This window comes from Podarcis bocagei (assembly GCF_964188305.1).
Source record: "Podarcis bocagei genome assembly, chromosome: 4".
In the NCBI taxonomy this organism is placed as follows: Eukaryota; Metazoa; Chordata; class Lepidosauria; order Squamata; family Lacertidae; genus Podarcis; species Podarcis bocagei.
Window position 1 is genome coordinate 51,275,393 of NC_138128.1, and position 25,222 is coordinate 51,300,614.

At 42.0% G+C, this 25,222-nt stretch overlaps 1 protein-coding gene and 1 long non-coding RNA gene across 4 annotated transcripts in view; one reads left to right on the forward strand and one right to left on the reverse strand.

Annotated features, from left to right (window-relative positions):
- LOC308584597 (guanylate cyclase 2G-like) overlaps positions 1-25,222 on the reverse strand; it is a 37,421-nt gene that overhangs the window by 3,763 nt on the left and 8,436 nt on the right. For all 3 annotated transcript variants that reach the window (XM_081189357.1, XM_081189355.1, XM_081189356.1), the window contains 17 exons: positions 24,579-24,723; positions 23,399-23,534; positions 20,295-20,398; positions 19,671-19,825; positions 18,321-18,470; positions 17,623-17,682; positions 16,139-16,222; positions 15,655-15,759; positions 14,433-14,504; positions 13,239-13,404; positions 7,751-7,906; positions 5,594-5,771; positions 4,769-4,912; positions 3,977-4,169; positions 2,559-2,733; positions 856-954; positions 3-94 (listed from right to left, as the gene is read on the reverse strand). In XM_081189357.1, coding sequence (XP_081045483.1) covers positions 3-94; positions 856-954; positions 2,559-2,733; positions 3,977-4,169; positions 4,769-4,912; positions 5,594-5,771; positions 7,751-7,906; positions 13,239-13,404; positions 14,433-14,504; positions 15,655-15,759; positions 16,139-16,222; positions 17,623-17,682; positions 18,321-18,470; positions 19,671-19,825; positions 20,295-20,398; positions 23,399-23,534; positions 24,579-24,723 — 2,214 coding nt within the window. The remainder of the gene's footprint in view (positions 1-2; positions 95-855; positions 955-2,558; positions 2,734-3,976; positions 4,170-4,768; positions 4,913-5,593; positions 5,772-7,750; positions 7,907-13,238; positions 13,405-14,432; positions 14,505-15,654; positions 15,760-16,138; positions 16,223-17,622; positions 17,683-18,320; positions 18,471-19,670; positions 19,826-20,294; positions 20,399-23,398; positions 23,535-24,578; positions 24,724-25,222) is intronic.
- On the forward strand, positions 4,056-9,108 carry LOC308584622. The gene is made up of 3 exons (XR_014006958.1): positions 4,056-4,186; positions 4,822-4,966; positions 9,043-9,108. It is a non-coding gene; the product is annotated as an uncharacterized lncRNA (long non-coding RNA).

The following is a 25,222-nucleotide window of genomic DNA, read 5'->3' on the forward strand; positions in this document are numbered from 1 at the left end:
ACCTTTATTCTTATGGTCCCTCTTTCCTGCAAATCATAACCTCCAATCATCTGGAGAACATTTGCTGTGATCATAGAGACATGGATTTGGAGAGCTAGAGAAAGAGAGAAAGAGAAAGAGAGAGAGAACAATTTACCATATTGCATATCGATTGCCTATATTGGAAAGACAAGATCTAAAAATGTTCTAGTAAAAACAAATATGGACAGTTGCTTATATTTGTACCAACTAACACTTTCAGTGTTAGGACCTGGCTATGAGGTAAGAGAAATAGGTGGGCACAAGGAAACTGCAGTGGCCTTACAGCTGAGCATCGGTTGGAAGCTGGTTGTTAAGGACTACCCACTATGGAACATATGGGACATGGTGCTTAAAAAGCAGTAGAACAGGGGGAGCAGATCCTAAGCTAAATCCAACTCCCAGTGTTGAGTACCACTGTCTCAATTGCCAATTCAGAGGCAAGTGTGGTGTATGGGAATGATAACAGTTCTTGACATGAAATGTGACCACCAACTTTTCATTTTTCTTCCCTTTGTAATACTCTAAAAAAAGAGGAAGAAAATTCCTACTCAGTCTGAACAAAGGTCTGTATAGTCCATTAAACTATTGCCAATAGTGAGCAACCACCTGCCTCGGGCAAGCACACAAGGAGGGCATAATAGTTATGTAATTCTCTTGTTGCTTCCCAGCAACTGGCCTGAAGACATCCCTTCATGATTATACATTGCTGAAAGTTCTGCTTCTCTCCCTGCTCTAAGCTTTAATTCATTGGCTTTTGAAGCACAACGTGTTCTTTTGCCTTTTGGAGTTTACACCAACCTTTCTGATACTTCATAACAAATACATGCAACGTACGTAAGCTGGTACTTTCCATCCTTGAAGCCATATTCACTGTGTCTCCAAACAAGCAGTAACGTGGCCTTGTGATCCCCACCACACCTGCAACAACAGGGCCTAGAAGAACAGGCACCAGGAAAGGCATCAGCCACAGAGAAAAGAAAGGCAGAATCTCATATGCAATGATGCTTTTGAGTGTTAGGAATTAATGTTTGGATTTTACAGCAATGTGATCCCATTTACCAATTGTCTTTTCTGCTTCCCACAGAGCAGTCATGTTTTTTTGGGTTTTTTGGGGGGATATGTAGTCAAGTGGGGACGCGGGTGGTGCTGTGGGTTAAACTACAGAGCTTAGGACTTCAAATCCCCGCAACGGGGTGAGCTCCTGTTGCTCAGTCCCTGCTCCTGCCAACCTAGCAGTTCGAAAGCACATCAAAGTGCAAGTAGATAAATAGGAACCGCTTCGGCGGTAAGGTAAACGGCGTTTCCATGAGCTGCTCTGGTTCGCCAGAAGCGGCTTAGTCATGCTGGCCACATGACCCGGAAGCTGTACGCCGGCTCCCTCGGCCAATAAAGCGAGATGAGCGCCGCAACCCAAGAGTCGTCTGCGACTGGACCTAATGGTCAGGGGTCCCTTTACCTTTACCTTTATGTAGTCAAGTAGACTGAGTTACTCTGAAGTACTAATGTCAGACTTTTCTGCAGAATGTGACCAGACTTAAATCACCTCAAAAATTAAATCTTAAATGATGCTGAGAAAATTTTACTCCTTGTGCCAGATTCCCTTCAAATTAATTATATCTCAGAATATATTGTCTATATTTCATCATCACATGATAGGGAACCATCAGCCACATTCTTATTATTACTACATCTCCAAATCCTGGTAGCCCACATTTGGCAAGACTACAGGCATTTTCAGGAAGCCTAATGGATCTCTCTCTCTCTCTCTCTCTCTCTCTCTCTCTCTCTCTCTCTCTCTCTCTCTCACACACACACACACACACACACACAGTTATACAAATTATGTTGCTTTATTGCTTTAACTTGGCATTATAGCAAAGGACTATAATAGAAACTATCTCAGCACGTCCCTATTTTTATGGTTCATCAATCTGTAGCCATACTTGATATTTCAGCACCAAAGATATACACTTGTGTTTGCAATATCACGTGACAAGATGATTGATGTCTCAATGTGCTTGCATTTGCTTTTAGAATGTGTCACTACCTCCCCCAAGTCCTTGGAACAGAGCTGCACACAAGCTGAAGTTGAATATGAATAGTCCCTTCGTTATAGTATTTAATTGGCACAATCACAGGATTTGACCCTGTAATTTCACTGCAATCTTACGTGCAGCTATGAGTCTCAATTTGTTTTACTAGTTCCTATCCCTGAGTCAAAATCTGGAACATAGTTGTGAGTGGCATTCTACTGAACTATACATTTAAAGTCATCTCGGCTGTGGCTTCTCCCAAAGAATCCTGTGACCCGCAGTTTGTTAAGGGTGAGGAGACTTGTTAGAATATTCCTATTCTCTCACATTGCTGCAATTCCCAGAGTGGTTTAACAATCAATTCCTCTTTCCAAGGAACTCTGAGACTTGTAGTTCTCTGAGGGGGGGGGGGAGGGGTCTCATAGCAACTCTCAGAACTCTTACTTAACAAACAATGTAGCAAAAGCTTTAAAATCATGCTTAGATGAAACCAGTGCCTTTCACCTGTATGAATACCAATACGCAGGCTCAGTTTCTCCTTCGGCATGTGCCTAATCTTGAAGGAAATGATTGCATTGAGAAAGTGCAAAGACATGGTAGCAATTTCCTCAACATGTTTCTTCCCGTTGCGAATGGGGAGGCCGCTAGCGACCATATAGGCGTCTCCGATAGTTTCAACCTGTAAGCAATCAAAGGAATCATTAGCGCTTTTTAAATTGAAAAGTGAGAAATGGGAAAATGAAGGAAGCCTTAAGAGTTCCTTAGAAACGTTATGCCCAATTCAGAAACCACATAGGATACACACACACACACACACACACACACACACATAGCTACTGTATGTTCCAGTGTGCAAGATGACTTTTTAACCCAAAAAAATCACCCCCAAAGTCGTGGGTCGTCTTATACGCCGGGTATACGTAGAGCCACCTGTTGGGAAGGAGGAGAGGGAGCCGATGAGCAAAGGCACTCCTTCTGCCATTGCTCCTCTTCCCTCCCCACGGAAGGCGACACAGCCTCCTGTGACGCAGCGCGAGCCCCTGCCTCTTCCATACCGGCACAGCGCGTGTTCGTTGGCCACCGCTCTCTCCTCACCGTGGAAAGTCCTTCTGAGCGCGGCGCTCACCTGCCTGCCTGTCTGCTGCTGCCGTCGTGGGAGCCAGATCCGGCCTCCGTCGTGGCTATGTGGGGCTTCACTCGGCTTGTGGGTGCCATGAAGAGCCTGCCATGGCGAGGTGGTGCACGGCTTCGGCCGGGGCTCCAAGGAGCTGGGCATCCCCACAGGTGAGGGCGGTGGAGGCTGAGGTGGCCGCTCGCGGCCTTTTCCCAGAGGGAGGGAGGGAGCCGGGCCGGGCCTCCCTTCCTCCGGGTGGCGGGTTTCGGTTTTGTTTCACCCACCAAATGCCTTGCCTCGGGCTGCTGCTGCTGCTGTGATGGCAGAGGGGTGCGTGCTCTGCCCCTGGCGGCGCTTGGCGGGCAGCCAAACACTATAATTTTACAGCAAAAGTTGGGGAGGTTGTCTTATAGGCCCAGTCACCTAATACTCCGGAACATATGGTAGATGAAAGGAACCCCTCATTCATTTCTCGTTATTATCTTGAGAGATACTCTACTGATTGACAGGTGTCAAAACATGGTCCATTACTGATGTGCCCTCATTAGTACCAAGAGGAATGACTTGGCATGCCCTTCCCTGAGGGGAACTTCATTGTTTCATTTTAAAAACAATGAGTGAGCTCATCCCACTTTTAGAATCTCACAGTGATGTATCCATGCTAGCCTGGCTTCCTCCCAATGGGTAGTTCTTTCCTTTGGGTGAAAGAGAGCCAAGTATGTTGCCAGAACTAATCAGAGATTAACATCAACAAAAATAGCAGAATGCCCTTTAAATCAACCCACTCTAGGGAATGCTGTCTGCCTACCTTGTAGACATCGTAGTTTTTAATGATGTTATCAAACAGACTGTAGAGGTCATTGAGGAGATTCACAACCTGCAATGGAGAGCTGAGAGAGCATAGCTTGGTGAAGCCAACAATGTCTGAGAAGAAGATGGAGACTGAATCAAAGCTCTCTGGTTCCACTGATTTCCCAGCAACAAGTTGTTCTCCAATGAAACTGGAACAAGAATACAGGTAAAGGGCAGAGATGAAGGAATCCATTTGTTTCAGTTTCTCATTTTTCTGTTTTCAATTCAGTTCGCATTTCTGCAGCAATCTGGGAATTATTTATTTTTTAAATCCCCATGAAAATTATTCAGGATTTTAGTGTTAATTTCTCCTAATACACACCTTTATACATAGTTTTGACTAATATACACGTTTCTGAAGCAATTTTTTGAAGCAACCTCCTCTAATATATTGCATGTTATACATATATCTACTAATATACGAATCTTTTGTATATATTGTTTGCTTTCCCACCTCGTGTGTGTGTGTGTGTGTGTGTGTGTGTGTGTGTGTGTGCATGTGGTGGCCCAATTCAATTTCAGTAATCATATTTTAATATTTCCAAACCTATATCCATAACTATGTTCAATAGAGACTTGTTATTACTTTTTTTAGGTTGATGAAATGTAAGAAAACTGGGGTTCAAGCAAAGGCCTAATGCACATAACTGCCAACTCATTCTGGGGCAGGACTTATTCCAAAGGTGAAAGTGTTTCAAGGCATCTTCTACTGGAGAATGGCTTAGAAGCAGTAAAGGGTTTCTGTTACCCAGGTAGCATAGCTGATAAAAGCTTTTCTGTCTTCTTCTTCTCTGCCATCAGCTGAGTTGTCCTTGACTCAACCACTTCCTCCAGATGATTTGCGTATTTTTCCAGTTTATTCACCATGTTGTCCATGATACCGAAGTGACTTCTGGAAATGTTCAAAAAACACAAAAAACACACACACACACATTTGAAGGAACTGGTGCGTATCCGTTTCCACCAAATTTCTTTCCATTGTTTGTATGATAGTGCAATATTGTCTCTGGAACTGTTTTGATGCATGTGTAGAGAATCTTTTCACACTCCCGCATGGGCAACCTTTCAGGGGCCACATGCCAGCAGTGAGCACGGTAAGAGGCAAAAAAATAAATAAAAAAATAGGCAGAGCAACGGACGTGACCCTTACCTTGGTCCAGGAGGCTACATTCCAGCCATGCAAAAAACAGAGGTGTCTATACACACACCTTTCCAGGCAAGCAAGAGGCATGATCACAGTCGAAGGACACATTCCAGATAGGCAAAAATACTTGACAGAGTTGCAGAGTAGAGCTAGTGAAGAGTCATGGCCTAGAAAGAGTCCCAAGGGTCAGATAGAGGGGCGGGGGGTGGGCTGCATTTGGCCTCACCTAGAAATTCTTCCTATCCCATTCACTGTTTTCTGGTTTAGCAAATGGAGGTAAAGAGGTGAGAATACTGAGATTTGACAACCACACAATTGAGGTGTGGTTTTTTTTTTTTATCTTCAGGAACAGAACCCAACATGAAGGTTAGCTTTTCATCCTGAATAATAACCACACATACTTGGTTTCACGGGAAGGAAAATAATCACCCTTCTGGACTGGCATCTTTCAGTGCTCTCTTGATGTTGAGGAATGTTGGCCTCCTCTCTGGATATTCATCCCAACATGCCTTCAAAAGTGCCACGATCCTTTCATTACATTTCTGTGTTGAAATGGAAGGGCGCAGTGGAACAGGAGAATTAGGGTCCTGGATTCTTTTTATTATCTCTGGAACAAAAAACCAAACAAACAGTATGAGTCAGATTTCAGAATATTAATTCTTTTCTTTTCTTTTTCTTTTGCTTTCAGTTCCCTTAATTTTATATGCTTTTAACATTTGAGGAAGAACCATAATTCAGTGGTAGAGAATCTGCTTTGCATGCAGAATGTCTGAGGTTCAATCTCTGGCCTCTCCAGCAAGGGTTGGGAGAGAACCTTGTCTGATAACCTGGAGAGCTGCTGTTGGTGGTCAGTAGGAATGGACCATGGTCTGCCTCAGTATAAAGCAGCTTCCTAAATGTCACATTAAGGTGGTGAACCCCATTCCTCAGATAATTCTTGGAACACCTGGTGTGCACAGCCACTCTCCCCAAGAGAAGGGGGGGGGAGCCCAAAAGACATTTCTCCTGTCTCTGTCTCGCAACCTTGCTCAAAAGCAGAGATGAGGAGAAGGCCCATGGAGTCTTTGTGTGTGGACAACTTCATGGACAACTTCCCAAGCACTGTAGAGCTTCGAATTTTACCCAGAAATGGGCCAGCAAGCCATGTAGTTGTTAAAGAAATGGCAATATATGTTCTTTTCAGCCAGTTCCTTTCGAACATGAGCTAGACTGAGATATGTCATAGTAATCTAAATGCATATTGCTTGCAGCCATAACCAGTTGGAAATAGATCTGCAATATAATACAGTAATTTATTTGAATAAATATGGAGTATATTTGGTTTACTAGGCATTAAGTATGGGAATATTGGTTTTGGGACTGTGCAACTTAATCTTGTAGACATTATTTAGGACCCTGAGTTAGCCAATTAACTTATGAAACTTGCTAAATATAGGATGAATTTCCATATCCTGTATTTGCAGTAAATAGTTATTTAAATTTGGATTCTGAGCAAAGCTCAGAAACTTTTTAGATATGCACCCTGTTTTGGAACACTTACACCTTGTTGATCACGAGCACTATTTTAAACTTTGCAATTTCTATGAAAATATTAGTATTACTACCTGTCATTAATTGTTCATATTGTTGATGCTTTTACTGTGAAATGACTTTGAGATATTTCTTGAGAAACAATTTAAAAATGGAATTAAAAAAAATAGAAAAAGAGAGAAAGGAAGGCTCTAGCATATTAGCAACTGTATGAAAATTGCTAATATCGAGAAATTGTATGGAATACAGTTTGCTATTGATAGAAAACATGTGTGACTCGTTAAGGAAAAAACTGAATCAGGCCCAGTCTTTCTACTAACAAGAGTTTGAGAATCATTTATTAGATGAATTGCTTTTCAAAGGGAGTTGCATAATGCATATGTTTTCTTTAGTAGCAGTTTTAATTTCAGGGTTACTACTGTTTGAAGAAAGAAACCACATTCACAGGCATAGAATTTCCTAATATGTTTTGATCTCATCTTCCTTTCTTTCCCTTGCTCTATAATTATAATTAAAGGGACGCAGGTGGCGCTGTGGGTAAAACCTCAGTGCCTAGGGCTTGCCGATCGCATGGTCGGCGGTTAGAATCCCCGTGGCGGGGTGAGCTCCTGTCTTTTGGTCCCAGCTCCTGCCCACCTAGCAGTTCGAAAGCACCCTTAGGTGCAAGTAGATAAATAGGTACCGCTTTATAGCGGGAAGGTAAACGGCGTTTCCATGTGCGGCGCTGGTGCCGGCTTGCCAGAGCAGCTTTGTCACGCTGGCCACGTGACCCGGAAGTGTCTCCGGACAGCGCTGGCCCCCGGCCTCTTAAGTGACATGGGTGCACAACCCTAGAGTCGGACACGACTGGCCCGCAAGGGCAGGGGTACCTTTACTTTTATAATTATAATTGCTCCATAATTATATATTGTTTGTATTGTTTCCTCTGTTAATGGACTGCATAATTTTGAGGAGGAGGACATGTTAGATGTACAAACACACACAAAGGATTTTGTTGCTTTTCCTACACATCTGGAAGAAAAAATAAAGCTTAAGGTCAGATCTCAAAGAAACAACCTTCTGCATTCTGGCTTAGATCATGGAATGGACCATCTTCATGATTGTATATCAGTTCTCTCATAATAATAGCAAAGCTGTACACATCCCCCTTCTGGGTGCCATGGAATGGATATTCTGCCATTCTTAGCAATTCAGGTGCTGTCCAGTAAAGCTCTAAAATAAGAAGAGAGAAAATATTGGAATGATAAAACATTTATTTAAAAGGCTCAACAGTCTGTTAAAATTGCTGCCATGAAGTAGTTTTACCCCAGGTGTAATTGGTGAGTAATTATGAGTTTTGCCCATTCCCAAAGGGGGACAAAGCTATCCATTTCTGGTCTGTGTCATTTTTGCACAAGTTAACCTATCGTTTCATTCTGTTCCACATTAATTTGTATTTTAAAAATAAATAAATAGCTATTCATTATGAATCTTTACTCGTTCAAAATGCCAACAAACTGTGTCGCTACAATTTTTACTCCAAGAAGTGCAGAACAGATAATTTCACACAGAAATTCACAAAGGCAGAAATCCTCAACTATCCCTGTTTCCTTTTTGCATTCTCTACAGGTGCTTATTCGTCTCCGTTTAGGCCATAGCATATGCTAAATTACAGGGAAGTCCATGTAGATAGTTGTGCCCCAGATACATCCAGGTGTGTTGCTGGCAGCAATGAATACCACAGCTTTGTTGGTAATAGGATACAGTGGTACCTTGGTTCTCAAAAGCACGGCTTCCGATTGGCTGGAGGAGCTTCCTGCACTCAAACGGAAGCCACGTCAGACGTTCGGCTTTCGAAAAACATTCCCTAAGCAGAACACTTACTTCTGGGTTTGTGGCGTTCAGGAGCTGATTTGTTTGACAACTAAGCCATTCAAGAACCAAGGTATGACTGTATATTAGAATTTGGGATGGCCAGGCCCTGCCCACCTGCTAATAGGTAGTTGCCAGCCTTGACCCCACCATTATGCAGACCGCTTCTTGTGGGCACTGCTAACAACTTGAGGACACGGAAAATTGCCCCGCACCCACTCCCCAGAGCCAGCACCAAGGCGTGAAGCTGCCATCTTTTATCATGTGCATGATGCAATGTATGAAAACAAGCACCAGGAGGTTTCTGTATTTGTCAATCCTAGTTTCGCCCTCTGGGGTTTCCATGGAAGCTTGCTCTGTGAACCAGCAAACAACCACAATTAATTATTATTTCATAACCCATCTGTAATTAATAACGACTGTTTATGTTACCAACTGCTACACCACCCCTCAAAACCTCACTAACTAACATCCTGCCCAATTTGCTTTCTTGCCAGGAGACTTTGCCAGTTGGAGACATACCGTATTTTTCTGTGTATAACCCGCTCCCATAAAGAAGAAGAGTTTGAATTTGATATCCAGCTTTATCACTACCCTAAGGAGTCTCAAAGCGGCTAACAATCTTCTTTCCCTTCCCCCCTCCCACAACAAACACTCTGTGAGGTGAGTGGGGCTGAGAGACTTCAGAGAAGTGTGACTAGCCCAAGGTCAGCTTCATGTGGAGGAGCGGAGACACGAACCCGGTTCCCCAGATTACGAGACTACTGCTCTTAACCACTACACCACACTGGCTCTCCGTGTGTATGAGATGACCCCTATTTTTTGGGACACCAAATTAAGGAAATGGGGGAAATTTCCCACAGTTGTAAGCTTTTTTTGGGGGGGGGTGTTGCCCAGAGTTGTTGAGCTTTTTTGGGGGGGATATTACCGACAATGGTAATTGCAACATGGAAAGACACAACCTTGCTGTGGGAAAGTCATAAACTTTGAAATCACAGCATTCAGCATTCTCAGAGATATTCTTTCTGTACCCACCCCCTGATATTTCAGAGTATCTGAACGCTATTCAAATCAGTTGCATTTTCAAATTGTTTTCTTTCCTGTTTTCCAGTCCTTCTAGCATGAGTGGAGACTCTTGTATTACATACATTAAACAGCTGGGTAGAGAACCATGTAATGACAAGATTTTGTTTTTCCAGTATTCTGCAATGTGAAATGCAGGTATCTGCTGACTGGGTAATAATAATAATAATAATAATAATAATAATAATAATAATAATAATAATAATAATAATAATAATATCTTTATTGTCATTGCCCCCTTCGGGGACAACAAAATTACTTGACTGATCCATAAAAACACTAATTAAACAATACAGTATAATACAGCAAGGGAGATTAGATGACTTTCAAAGTCCAGGCTTCCCATTCAGGGCCGAGATCGCTCTGGGGAAGAAGCTGTTCTTAAGACGGCTTGTTCTTGTCTTCATCGTCCTGTATCTCCGTCCCGACGGCAAGAGCTCGAAGAGACAGTGACCAGGATGCGATGGATCTTTTACTATGTCCAGTGCCTTCCTATGGCACCTTGTGGCATAAATCTGCTCTAAGGTGGAGAGGGGGCAGCCAACAATGCTCTCTGCTGCCTTAACAACCCTGCACAACCCCATCCTGTCCTGGGTAGTACAGCTTCCGTACCACACACATAAGCCATAAGTGAGCACGCTCTCAATGGCACAGTGATAGAAGGCAAGCAGCAGTTTCTGCGGAAGATGGTTTTTCCTTAGTATTCTCAAAAAGTACAGTCTCTGCTGCGCCTTCTTCACAAGCCCCCTTGTGTTGACACTCCAGGACAGATCCTCTTGTAATTCAATGCCCAAAAATCTGAACGTTGTTACCCTCTCCACACAGACCCCATCAATCAAAAGTGGCTGGACGTTGCTCTTCTGTCTCCTGAAGTCCACCACAAGCTCCTTTGTCTTCCTTGTATTTATGAGCAAGTTGCTAGCTCTGCACCACTCTATCAGCCGCTCCACCTCATCTCTATAATCCGTTTCACCCTCCCTTTCATGGATGAGCCCAATCACGGTTGTGTCATCTGCAAATTTGACAACCCTATTACTAGGGTGAGTAGCGACACAATCGTACGTGTAGAGAATATAGAGGAGCGGACTGAGTACGCATCCCTGTGGTGTTCCTGTGTTAGTCTTAAGCATATTAGAGGTATAAGGGCCCAACCGAACCCTCTGGGGGCGGTCTGACAAAAAGTCCAATATCCACCCACAAAGTGATAACGGAAGCCCCAGATCTTCCAGTTTAGACATCAGACGTTGTGGTAGAATGGTATTAAATGCCGAGCTGAAATCTAAAAAAAGCAGTCTGGCATAACCCCCCCCCCCCCCGGCTGCTCCAAATGTGCAAGGACGGCATGGAGGGCAATCGCCACAGCGTCCTCTGTCGATCTTTTCGTTTTATAAGCAAATTGGAATGTGTCCAGTCCCTCTGGTAGGCAGGCAATGACATAATTTCGTACCAGCTTTTCAAAGCACTTCATGATTATAGGTGTGAGTGCTACTGGACGAAAATCATTCAGATCTTCCGGGTTAGATTTTTTTGCTATTGGAACGATAATAGAGGACTTTAGGCAGGATGGAACAATAGCCTGGGCTAGGGATCGATTTAAAATCCCAGTGAAAACTCCTGCTAGTTGATCTGCACAGTCTCTCAATACCCTTCCAGCTACCCCATCCGGCCCTGTGGCCTTCCTTGGGTTGATTCCCTTCAACACCTTCCTCATCTCTTCTTTTTCCACAGAGACTACTACATTCCTTTGTACTGATGATGGTAATGGTGGTGATGATGGCAAAGCCTTCACAGGGAGTGGTGGTGGTGTTGGTAAAGCCTCAACAGGTGTTGCTGCAGATGTTACTTCAAAACGGGCAAAAAAGGCATTCAAATCCTCTGCGAGGGATGCCCCTCCCTCGTCTGCCAGGGAGTCCTTGGATTTATACCCTGTTAATTCTTGTACACCTTGACACACCTGCCTGGTGTTGTTACTTTGTAAATGATTCTCCAGCCGCTGTCTATACGCCTCCTTTGCTACACGGATACCTCTCTTTAGATCGGCTCTAGCTAAGCTGTACAGCGACTTATTTCCACTCCTGAAAGCAGTATTTCTTGCCTTTAGCAACCCCTGGACCTCCCTTGTCATCCAGGGCTTCCTGTTTGGGTAGATCTTTATCCGGCGCCTCCGTGTTACATTGTCAGTGCAGAACCTAATATAGTCCAACACTTGCTCAGTATGAGTCTCTACATCCTGTTGGGCGAATACCTCCCAATCGGTGTCATGAAAACAGTCTTGTAGTTGTTGGGATGCTTCAGCTGGCCATATTGTAATATCCCTCTTTATAGCTGGAGTCCGTTTCCTCAATGGAATATATTCAGGAGTCAGGAGCAGGGACACATGATCAGATTGGCCTAGATGTGCCAATGGTTCGGCCTTATAGGCCTGTTTGACATTTGTATACAGCCTGTCCAGAGTCTTTTCTCCCCTGGTTGCACACTTTATGTGTTGATAGAATTTAGGTAGAACCACTTTCAAATCTGCCTGGTTGAAATCCCCGCATACAAGAAATGCAGCCTCGGGGTACTTGCCTTGTTGCCTGCTAATGGCATCATGCAGAAGACCCATTGCCTCATTGATGTTCGCATCAGGTGCAATGTATACTATAGTTATCAGTATTAAATGTTGTTGTTGTTGTTTAGTCGTTTAGTCGTGTCCGACTCTTTGTGACCCCATGGACCAGAGCACACCAGGCACTCCTGTCTTCCACTGCCTCCCGCAGTTTGGTCAAACTCATGCTGGTAGCGTCGAGAACACTGTCCAACCATCTCATCCTCTGTCATCCCCTTCTCCTTGTATTAAATGTACAACCCACCATTCAGCCCGAAGGTAGGACCTTAGCACAATAAACATGCCTTTAAGCAATGTTAAACATTAGCTTACTGCAACACATTTTACGTGGGGCTGCCTCTGAAGATGGCTTGGAAACCTCAGCTGGTGCCGAATTCAGCATCCAGTTTACATACTGGGAGAAGAAGGTTTGAGCATACACCAATCCTGGCCTGACTGCACTGGCTGCCAGCCAGTTTCTTGGCTCATTACAAAGTGCTGTTTTTGACCTACAAAGCCTTAAATGGCTCAGGACCACAAGAGCCATTTACGAACTGAACCCATACAAACTGAACCCAACCCTGTGATCATCATCTGAGGCCCTTCTTCACATAGCTCCTCTATGAGAGGTCTGAATGTGGCAACACTAGAACGGGCATTTTCTGCTGTGGCTCCCCATTTGTGGAATGCTTTCCCTAGGGAGATTCACCTGGTGCCTTCATTACATATCTTTTGGCACCAGGCAAAAGCATTCCTCTATCACTAGGCTTTGGGCTGATTAAATAATCTACGGTCTTTTAAATGTGTTTGTGGGAGAGGAGTTATTGGTTTGTTTGTTTTTGTATTTTGTGTTTTCATTTTGTATCTTTATTCTGTGAACTACCCTGTGATCTTTGGATAAAAGGTGGTATATAAATTTAATAAATAAAAATAAAGATAAACCTCTACTAAAACATTTGCATGCAAAACTCTCTGGTGGGTGGTGCTTTTTTTCTTGGAATGGAAAGTACTTAATGTTCTTACCTGCATAATTGCTTTCTTCTGCCATTACCTGAGATTTCCTTCCATATTTAAATTCCCACAGCCCAAAGCCACACAGCTTCACCTGCATGCGACTGTCTACCAGGCAGTTGGTGGGCTTTAAGTTTCCATGAGAATTCAGGGGGCTGTTGTGAATGAACACCATACCCTAAAATTAAAACGCACAGTGTAGACAAAGACATGAAATACATGTACCAGACAAAGCAAGTCAGCTTGGGATTCTGCAGTTTCCACAAACAAGAACTTTTTAGCTTTGGATTGTATTTCATTCATTGCATAGATTTAGAAGGAGAGTTTGGATTTGATATCCTGCTTTATCACTACCCGAAGGAGTCTCAAAGCGGCTAAAATTCTCCTTTCCCTTCCTCCCCCACAACAAACACCCTGTGAGGTGAGTGGGGCTGAGAGACTTCAGAGAAGTGTGACTAGCCCAAGGTCACCCAGCAGCTGCATGTGGAGGAGCGGAGACGCGAACCCAGTTCCCCAGATTACGAGTCTATCACTCTTAACCACTACACCACACTGATTTATTTTAGAAGGTTACATAGGTAACACTTTTACATTTTTACTTCAATGTTCTGGATTGCGGCTTTTTCTTTAGATCAGAGTTTCCTAGTTGTTGCCACCTGTGCCTTTTCTGGAGGTCTTAAACTCATCATGTGCGTGTTCACACGTCTGCATTGCAGTGGCAGGCACCCACAATACTGAGGACGAGTTGGCAGCCCTGGTACAAGGGAAGTTCATTCCACAACTGATGCTAACCATGGAAAAGCCTCTTCACTTGCCACTGATGTATAAACATGGTACAGAAATGGAATAATCAAAAGTGTGGGCTATTAGATCATGTAACATGCAAAGACTAAAAACAACACTTTTCAAAGTGCTGCTTCTGATATTGAAACACTGGTGTGATATGCTCCAAACAATCCACTTCATCAGATAATGTTTCGGCACCATCTGAAGATCCCAGTGCTCTTAGAATTGGGTTGCAAAACTTCATGCAGTTTACACACACTCTCTCTCTGATAAACACCAATGCTTTAGCTACAAAAACAACAGATGCTTGTGATGGATATGGATCTTTCTGGCTTCTTTTCAGCAGTCAGTCACTACAATAACAGCATTTTTTAATGACTGTCCTAGTAGCTGGCAGCAATTCCACTACTCCATACTTACATTGACTATGTCATAGGCAAAGGAGATTTTGAATATCCAGTCCAGTTCGATATCAGAATGCATCAAAACATCCTAGAAAATGAAAATGAAGAAATATTTCTTTTGAGATACAATTGCACTCGCTGCCTGACTCCACTCAAAGTAGGCATGTAAATATATATCAGCTGCCTGGAGCCATGCTTAGCTCATACCTGACTCCCTCCTTCGGCAATCTGCAGAGAAATTTTGCTTAATGGTTGCCATCAATTTGATTTTAATTAATTTTTATAATGAATTTTTTTTAGAATGTTGCATTATTTTATTGTTGTTAGCCGCCTTGAGCCCGGCTTCGGCTGGGGAGGGCGGGATATAAATAAATTTATTATTATTATTATTATTATTATTATTATTATTATTATTATTATTATTCTGATGGAAAGAAGACAAAACTCTTTGAAATGACTGAAAAGGCAAAACTTTAAGTATTGTGTAAACACTACTGAGGTACACATGACTTTCATGGGGCAAACCACACATTTAACTGGGGTGGTATTCAACTACAGTGGTGCCTCGCAAGACGGAATTAATCTGTTCCGCGAGTCTCTTCGTCTTGCGGTTTTTTCATCTTGCGAAGCACGGCTATTAGCGGCTTAGCGGCTATTAGCGGCTATTAGCGGCTTAGCGGCTATTAACGGCTTAGCGGCTTAGCGGCTATTAGTGGCTTAGCAGCTTTAAGAAAAAGGAAACAAACTCGCAAGAACTCGCAAGACATTTTGTCTTGCGAAGCAAGCCCATAGGGAAATTTGTCTTGCGGAACGACTCAAAAAACGGAAAACTCTTTCGTCTTGCGCGTTTTTTGTCTTGCGAGGCATTCGTCTTGCGGGGCACCACTGTACTGCATCCCATTAGAGCAACTATTGCCACTTCTGCAAGAGGACTCCCCCCTCCTCCCCCCATGTGCCTTCCAGATGTGCTGGACCACATCCCATTATTCCTGAACATTAACCATGTTGGCTACCACTGATAAGGAGCATATCTGGAGGGCACCTCCATTGGCTGTCTTGTGAGATGATAGAGATAGATGATAGATAGATGATAGATAGATAGAGATATAATACTGAAGAGAGCCAAAAATAGTATATATGACTTGGCAACACACTGCTTTAGTAATCCTTTCTAGGGCAATTAAGTATGATCTACTTTAATGTAATAATTGTTCTAAACTTTGATGTACAATACTCACCTTTAGGCTACCTTTCTTACAGTAATGCATCACAATGCACATGTTTGGAGCTTCAGGACATATCCCATAGAAGGCCACCAGATTCTCATGTCTCAATTCTCTCATCTAAAGCAAAGGAATGTTGGGAAGTGTGGTATCCAGATTTGACACCATACAGCAAAGCAAATACAATCTTTTTCAGCCTACTCTGCTCCTTCTTACTGGCATTGCAGAAGAAATAAGCTATGGGACCACTCTGAGATATCTGGTCAAAGCAAGACAATGCCCTGTGTTGGAGACCTTGCTAATTAAATCTGTTTTCCAAAGCATATCGACCTATAGCCTCATTTAGACATTTCAGTCAGTTCATGTTTTTTTCTGCAATACTCGATAAACTTCCATACTTCAGTTGTGAATTTTAGATCACCTGCCTGTTTCAGTTAGCTTACTATTAAAATGGAAATTTGCAATCCAGGATGTTAAACTATTTAGGAGTGAAACATACCACCCGAACCTCCTGGAGAACTGATGGTTTCCGGATCCATGCATCTATTTGATTATCAATGAATTTGAGAGCAACAACAATTCCCTGAAACAGAAATTGTAAGAGGCACAATACATTAACATAGAAACTGTTGGGGAGAAATGAATGTAGTCTGGTAGGCATCTTCAGGGATACATTGAGGATCTTTCTTTGTGACTGCATCAACTATGCCACTCTAGGAATTTACAGAGGACTTAGTTAGCTACTCTGGGTACATATTGGTAGAAATAATGGGCAGACAAATAAGAGGAATATATTACATAATAGTAATGATACATAGACCCGGTTCATATGTAATGTTAAGCCCAACTATGGCTTGCATGGTGTGGGCTGCCAGAGATGAAACTGTGGCCGCCTTGCTCGTCTTCCACTTCTGCTGCTGGTGTGTCACTGTGAATTAAACATGGTTTGTCTTAGTCTGCTGCTCATGACAAACCATGAGTGGTAAACTGTAGAACAATCATTACAGCTGATGGTTTTTGTCTGAGGCAAGAGAAATCCTGAGCTCAGATTCATAAACGTCTTAATACGTTCCATCTTTTGCAAGTTCAAGAATTATAAAACCCTAATAAGTATGCTAGATAGTAAGATGGATGGGCTGAATCCAGTGAAATTATTCCACAGGTGGCATAACCTCTGCCCATGCAGCAGAACTTTGCATCTCTCTCCTCCTTCAGTGTGCATCCTTCCCCCTCCCCCCCAGGGGATAACTTTTCTCCGTTCTAGCGCAGGTGTAAAGCACAATTTCAATTTTTTTATATAAAAAAGATAAGTTTTAAAATAAAACAAAATGGTGAGTGGCGCAAGTGGGTGTTTTATGAATTATAACTTATAGCAACACAAATAATATCCAGTAAGCTCCTATGGTGTTTATATGTTCATTTTCCAGACAACAGTAGCAAATGCAATAATTGAGAAAATTCAGTTTCCCCACAATTAAATACTGGCCTCAGTGGGTGACTCTGTGCCATTTACAGGAAACAAATGTACATTTGCTGATCAATAAAAGTTAAAATATTAATGTGGAACTGATCAGCATTACAACCTACATCTTGATGAGAAATGTACTGTATTTAAATTGAAAAAAGTGTCAACAGTACAAGTACAGCTTGGTGATTGTGGCAAAAGTCTAAGCTGATTTGTAACAGTGATAAGTCAAGTGTAATATAATGATTACGGTAATACTTTTAGAAATATTACTTGCAGATAATTATAGTGCCTACTGTTGCTGTACTACACTATGTGATGTTACTGATAAGAACCAATGGGTCTGGTTTAGCACCTGAACATTCACACCTTTGGAAAACCATCACAATCTATTACTTTACACCATGCCTACATTATTCTAAGAACTTTATCAAGACAGATACTGTCCATTGTACAATGCTAGAGCATATAATGAAAGACCTGGAGAAAATTAACACTGTCACACTTTACAATCCTACCTGTGAATCCTGTGACTTATTCTGGCTTTTATTCTGTTGGGCAGTTTGTGCCCTGCTCTCCTGTACATAATAGAAATAACACGAAGTGTTATGTACAGTGGTACCTTGGGTTAAGTACTTAATTCATTCCGGAGGTCCGTACTTAACCTGAAACTGTGCTTAGCCTGAAGCACCACTTTAGCTAATGGGGCCTCCTGCTGCCGCTGCACGATTTCTGTTCTCATCCTGAAGCAAAGTTCTTAACCTGAGGTACTATTTCTGGGTTAGCGGAGTGTGTAACCTGAAGCGTATGTAACCTGAAGCATATGTAACCCGAGGTACCACTGTACTAAGCTTGGATCCTAGAACAATAGGCAAGTAGGATCCTAGAATTGATTGGCTTGCAGGAAAAGACCAATCAGGCTCCAGGAGGAAGTTAATCATCCTATTAGGCTGGTAGGATCGTAGAATGCAACAACTGATTGGCCTGCAGGAAAAGACCAATCAGGCTCCAAGAGGGAAGCAGAATCAGCCAATCAGATGGGACTCATTGTGTAAATAATGTATATAACAGCCTTAGGTTTGGGGGCAATTCAATCACTGTTTTACATGCTGCAATAAAGAGCATGAAATCACTACAGGACTCTGAGTATATTTCAAGAAGTGAATGGAACACAATTCCATTTGGCACAATATATTCTGGGTGTTTACATATGCACCTGATAAAGTCCTACAGTGGTGTAAAATACTTCTTTCCCTTGCTTCTTCTTCGGTCCAGAATCATCATTATTAGAAATAAACAAATGGGAGCCCAAGCTCTCTGTTCCTTTGGACACTGGTGTGCTTGCTTGAGACAGACAGAAGTTTCCCTTTGAAAGATAATATAAGGTGCAATGTTACAAGCTGATATATTGACCTGAATGAAAATAACACGGGCATTAGTAGTGAAAGCAAAATTTGGGTTAACTGTGTTTACTAGATTCAGATTTCAAAACACAGATTGAAACGTCATTGCCATTGTCATGAGAAAAACTTACTGTAAACAAGCAGCTTGGCATTTTTGATGTGCTATTTGTTTGTTTGCAAGATTTGCTATGAGATTTTTGATTATATGGTTCTTTTTGGAAACCTATGCCTTTACGAGGGACAAACAAATATTGAATGTGCTACAGTGCTCAACTCAGCAACTTTGTATTTCAGTTTTGATTTAATTATTTAAGTTCACAAATGCCAAAATGCAATAGTTTATTCCAAATGGCTACGTTAATTTTCGCTCCATTACTGAAATATTCAAAACCTGCCATTGTTATTACCATTATTTGCAATAGTGGTGGCAAGTAGTTAACATGAAGTTGCAACAAAGCAAGTACCTACAGTAAGTATGAAACACAGACATAGTTCTTGTACAAAGAATACAAGAGGAATTATGTCTCAACTGCACCACTTCACATCATAGGAGAGGAAAATACTCCTATATATAGGAAACTAGCACGTTAGGGAGAAGGCTGGGCTAGAACCTTCCACCCTGACATCGGCTTTTCTTTTTGCTGATACTGATGAATTATGAAATAACGTATTGTAGTCATATAGGATATATAGACCTTGTTCATCTTGTCAGAAAAAGAGAACTTCTTGTGGTTTTGATCTTATTGTTAACCCCCCCAGAAAACCTTTATTACTGAGTGATATTGTAAATGAACTAAAATTATAAAGCTAGCAGGGCAAACGAGAGATGTTTCTACTGTCAACCCTCCTTAAGCTGAAGGACGACTATGGCAAGTGAGGGTTTCTAAAAAGTGCAGTAAAATTGCACCAGTATGAGAGATTTTCTGCTTCATGCAGTCATCTACCAACCTGTGAAGGGTCCTGAGAAAGAGGAACAAGGGGGCAGAGTGTCTAATGAAGACTATGGCTATTGAAAAGACTTGGCTTCAGATCTGTATTATATCATTATGGTTCCACATCCACCAACAAGTGCTACATGAATGCAACTGATCCCCTCAAATAAGCCCCTGGAGAACTGTATCCTTGGGATAAAGAACTTGAGTTTCAGTACACTCATCCTTTACCTTATTATCATTTAAAATGATGATATCCTCATAATTAATTCTCCACCACGTATCATTTCGAAGGTTTCCCTTGTGGATTTTCAGATACATTGCCACACCAATGGCCCCCAATACCGATATTATCAGCAGAATTATCATAACAATCAGGGCTGAACCTTTTAACAACAAAAGAACAGTTCATTAAAGAACATATAAATGAAGCTGAATCTTGGGAACACATCCAAAAACAAAACAAAGCAAAAAGGGCCAAATTCAAGGCAACAAAGCCATCACACCATTGCGAAAAGAATATAAAGGAGCAAGAAATCACACAAGCATTGCTATCAATTATAATACAATCATACCATGGAACATGTGATCACAGCCCCCGCCACAACTGTAACTTAAAAATAAACAAATAAATCAGTTTTCTTTGTAACAAAAACATCCAGGTTTGACTTGGTGGAATGAAAATGGTCAGAACTGCACAGCTGTAGTTGCATAGTTGTGTCAGACAAGAACAGAGGAGCTTTGATACAGCAAAAGGCATACAAGAGATCTGCAGTATGTCCTACTTGCATGCTAGTAGTAGTAATAAATTTATAACCCACATTTAACCAGCAGGCATTACATAATCACACTTACTGGTAACTGGAGTTTTGCAGTGTTCATTGTGAAACCCACACAGTGGTTTGTCCTTAGGTATTTCTCCTTCTGCCCAACTGATATAGTCAATCTGTCTGGTTGGGCTATGGACAGAGACAATAAGTCTGTCAGCATCTTGCATCAATTATAAAGCTGAAGGCTCTTTATTTCCAAAACTCATTAACACACATACTTTGTGATAAATGTACCCATACAAGGAAAGAGGAATGTACAAATAGCCATAATTCTCCACATGAAAATGAAGCAGAAATTGGTTTTAAGTCCAGATCTGAAACTAAAAGTGCATTGTTATTTCAGAGTGAGCCATAAACTACAAACCTATGAATGAAAGTACCTATATAAATAGAGGGATTTCAGGTAGCAGGTTCAGGTTCCGGTTCAGACACTAGAGCAGTGTCTCCCAAATTTGGGTCTCTAGCTGCTATTGGACTACAAATCCCATCATCCCTAGCTACCAGGTCCAGTGGTCAGGAATGATGGGAGTTGTGGCCCAAAAACTGCTGGAGACCCAAGTTTGGAAAACCCTTCATTAGAGTTTCCCTGGCTCCTAGGTCTTCACATTATCTTGGCTTCCATTTTCTTCCCAGTTTTAAGGGTGAGTTGATTGGATTGCATTCTGCCATCTTAACTAGAAACTGGGGGCAGTAGGTTCTGCGGCTTATAATTACAAAATGTGTGGATCCAGAATTGGCCTCCACAGTCACTTACAGACTCACTGTTAAAACTGTGTTCATGGAAAACAATCTTCTTCGTATCTGAAGAAGTGTGCATGCACACGAAAGCTTATACCAAGAACTAACTTAGTTGGTCTTTAAGGTGCTACAGGAAGGAATTTTTTTATTTTAATCTTACTCTGCTAAGAGTGATTGTCAAAGAAGAATCATTGCAAAATGGTTCAACAAACTGATCTGATATATTTCAGGATGGCCTATGCCAAATTTGGGGTGTAAAGGTTAAGAATGGCTTATTTTGAACAAGTCCAGCAAGTGACTTATTGAAGTTGACTGTTGGTGTGTGTTTTTCTTCCATGGACTTCACTCAGCCTTTGCTATCTTTTGAGAAATGGGTTGTTGTGTTAGGTCAAGGTATGCGTTTTTACCCATGAGTTGTGTGTAACATATTTGTATTTATTTAAAATGGTATGCTCGGAAAATATTTGTTGATTTGGCAGCATATGGACATGCTCTGGTATCCTACATTGTGGTTAGCTCAGGCGTCAGCACTACCTTGGACCTGGATGGCTGTCAATAACAGAGGGGCAAACCTAAGTCCAAGATTTGTCTGTTCACTGGAATAGATACATGGAGCCTATGCAACTGAAGCTATCATGCAACTGCTCTGAGGCCAGTCTCACTGTTCCAGTCCCAAGTGCCAGCATCCTTTCTGTGATCCTCCATTTTCTTAGCTGTGGTTTCTTAATCCCCCAATGCAGGCACGTCCAAAGTCCGTTTCAGGGGCCTTACTCGGCCCGCTGTTCGGTTTAATCTGGCCCCTATGGCAGTTTACTTCCTGGGATAAAATCCCCAAAAAGCTCAACAACTTCAATCCTAAAAAAAGGTCAGCAATTTTGGTCAGCCCTCAGGCATGTTGACATCATCACATCTGGCCCCCTTTGAAAAAGGTTTGGGCAAACCGGCCTAATGTCAACCAGGTCATTGTTGATATCACTGATAGATTTATTATAAAATATGTTTAATATGATGGAATGTTTTTATAATATGTTAAAGAGGAAGATTTGATAAGTTGTTCTTTAGAAGCCTGCCAAAAAATTAATGATGGGTGGCATTCAACTTAAAATTTGCCCTAGGACAAGGATTAGTACTGGCAACTGTGAGATTTCCTCCACTCTTATCTCATCACATGTGCCATCCCCAAATCAGCCTGGGGGGTTGTCAGGAAACCTAGAATAGATTTAGGGAGGTGTCACAAAGAAGCAGAGTCAGAGAACATCCCATTGCACGTGAAGAAATCCTTGCGCTGACAGCACTTTCTCCTCAGTGCTTTGATTCATACAACCCATAATCATTATATCTGCTGGTATGCTTATGCGAACAATGACAGAGCGATCATGATAACAGAATGATCAGCGCATCTCCTTTGAATTTAACACTGACAATGGACTTTCTAGTCCTGCCACCATTTTGTTCCCAGGTAGCATCAAAGGCAAGAAGCCTTGTAGTTTTAAATCCACACTTTTCATTTCAGAGATATTAAATGAAAATAGAATTTCAAGATTTTCATAAAGAAGGAAGCATTGAATTGATTTAAGAAGGAGGAAGATGGCAGCTTTCCACACAGCTAGCATATCCCTCTTTGCATGTAAGTAGGCATCTTGTCCCTCTTAACCTGGTGCTGCCCATTTATGCTGACTGGGGCTATAGGAAATTGTAGTCCAAAATATCTGGAGGACACCAGGCTGACTTCTGCTGACTTGCTAACCAGAACAAGACTCAGGATGTTGCAGTCAAAATACACTTCCTGCTTAACAAATAATAGTAAGGCTGCAGTCCTGTAACCACTTGGTCCGATTGAACTCAATGGGACTAATAGATCACATGCAATGTGGTTATCTTTGCAAGGAACCAGGTGAATTAAAAATGATTTTGTAAAGCTGAATTCAGTTTGTTGTTACAATATAGAATTTAAAGTTGCAGGTGGAGGCATCAAAGGAGCACTAGGGAACAGGGCTGCCCCACAGAGTCTAGGCATGAGCAGATGCTGGAGAGTAGACTTCCATGGGATCAGGACATCAGAGTAACTGGGTGTCTGAATTACATGGAGGTCTATGTGTGAGCAGCTGCTTACTCTCTTTTTTTCAGACAACCACAATAATGCATGGATACATGGCAGCTGAACATGGGTTCTGGGTTCAAATATCGCCATACTGTATAATTCACTCAAATGGCTTTGGGTGAGTCACTGACTCTTGGTCTCAGCTCTTCCCTTTATAAAATGGGCAAAAAGGAAAAGATACTCCTTCAAAGAATGAATACAAAGAAGATTATATAGTACTTTACAAGGTAAATCTCCTGTACAAATGATTAAATTGCTAAGTGCCCATGAACCACACACACAAATAATACCTGATTGTTTTCCTGACACTATCAAAGTTAAGAACTGGAATGAAATGAACTGAGTTGCCAAATTCCTGGAGATCATACACAGAGTAATCCATGTTCCTCTCACCTAATTCATCAATGTTGACTGGGCCAGTAATGCCTAAACAAAAAAGATATTAAAAATAAGAGCTTTAGCACATTCCCCACACTTCAGCGCACCTGTCCCATTTTGACTGGTGTTATTTTTCTGCCTCTTCCTCAGCATAGGAAGACACAATGTACTACATATTTATGTATCCTGTCCATTTTGCAGTAGTCAAAAGTCCACTGGCTAACTTGCAAAGACTTCCAGGATCAGCAGAACACAAGAGCCCTGTTGCATCAGGCCAGAGGCTCATCAAACCCAGCCTGTTCTCACAGTGACTAATCACATGCCTACAAAAGGAACATGACTGAGCCCTTGCCTGCTGTTGTCCTCAAGTATTCAGAGGAGTACTGCCTTTGATCCTGGAAGTAGGACATAGGCATCATGATTAATGGCTGTTGGAGAAACTCCATAGCTCAGCTACGTGCTTATAAGGTGGACACTTTTAATCAGGGAGGAGTTTCTGTGAATGCCAAAGTTGAACAAATTGTTTATTCTGTTCTATCTATCAATGCTGTTTTGACTGAATATGCAACCGTGGAGAGACAATACTTTTAAGGGCTGGCAACAGGCAATCACAGAGTTGCACCCAAGCATTCTCTGTTGGCATCACATGAGATCCTAAGAGTAACATGGAGAAAGTTCCTAAGGCTCACTTGGCAATAGTTAAAGTAGCTTCCTTTGCACATTTATGTAGAAGATCAATGGATCTACTCCAAATATGTGCTGCTTCATGAAGTAAGCCTGGTGGTCCTTCTGACTTGGTACTAGCAGATGCTCTGTATTCTTCACCAACCTGATATCTTGGACTTTAACACCCATCAGCCTCAGCCAGAAGGTCCATGGAGGCTGGGACAAATGAGAGTTGTAGTCCAAAACATTTGGATAGTACCAAGTGAATGAAAGCTTCTCTGTTGTCTCAGCCCTGCTCCTTGAGATGCTTTACCTGAAGATACATGGGAGGGACATCAATGTTCAGAGTATCAGCTCAGCTACAGAGGTGCAGCTTCCCTCCCTCTCTCAAGTGACTGTGTTTGCAGTCTGAATCCACAAACTTACCATACATTGGAGTTTTGTTGTAACCTTTCAAACTGTTGACAAGGGCCTTTCCATCACGGAAGTCCTTTTTCCCTTCTAACATTTCTTTTATGGATAACGCATAAAGCAAAACAGCATCATGTAGGTAGGCAGCATAAGAACTTACCTGGAAAAGAGTCAATATAGAACAGTAAGAGTTTGGGCTTCTGAGGGAAGACGTTTCTTAAACTATTCTTTCAGTTGTCTGACTGCATATATTTAGCAGTGGACTCATTTATTCCAAACTCAAAATCCAGTTGCAATTGAAATTATTCAACCCCCCATTACAAATCAGGTTTATTATCAAAATTTACAGATTTTCCGCTGTTTGCAATGAGAAAATCAAACAAAACCAATTGAAATAGCTCAACACAAGGGATGCTTCAAGTGGTTCCCCCAAATACAGTGATACCTCAGTTTGAGAACAGTCCGGTTTAAGAACGATTTGGTTTACAAACTCTGCAAAACCGGAATTAATGTCTTGGTTTGAGAACTTTACCTCAGTCTAAGAATGGAATCTGAATGGTGGAAGGGCACTGGCGGTGGGAGGGCCACAGAGGGGCAATGGGATATCCGCTCGCAGTCACAACTGCCACTGCCGACTCTGCTCAGAACAAGTGGTGGCT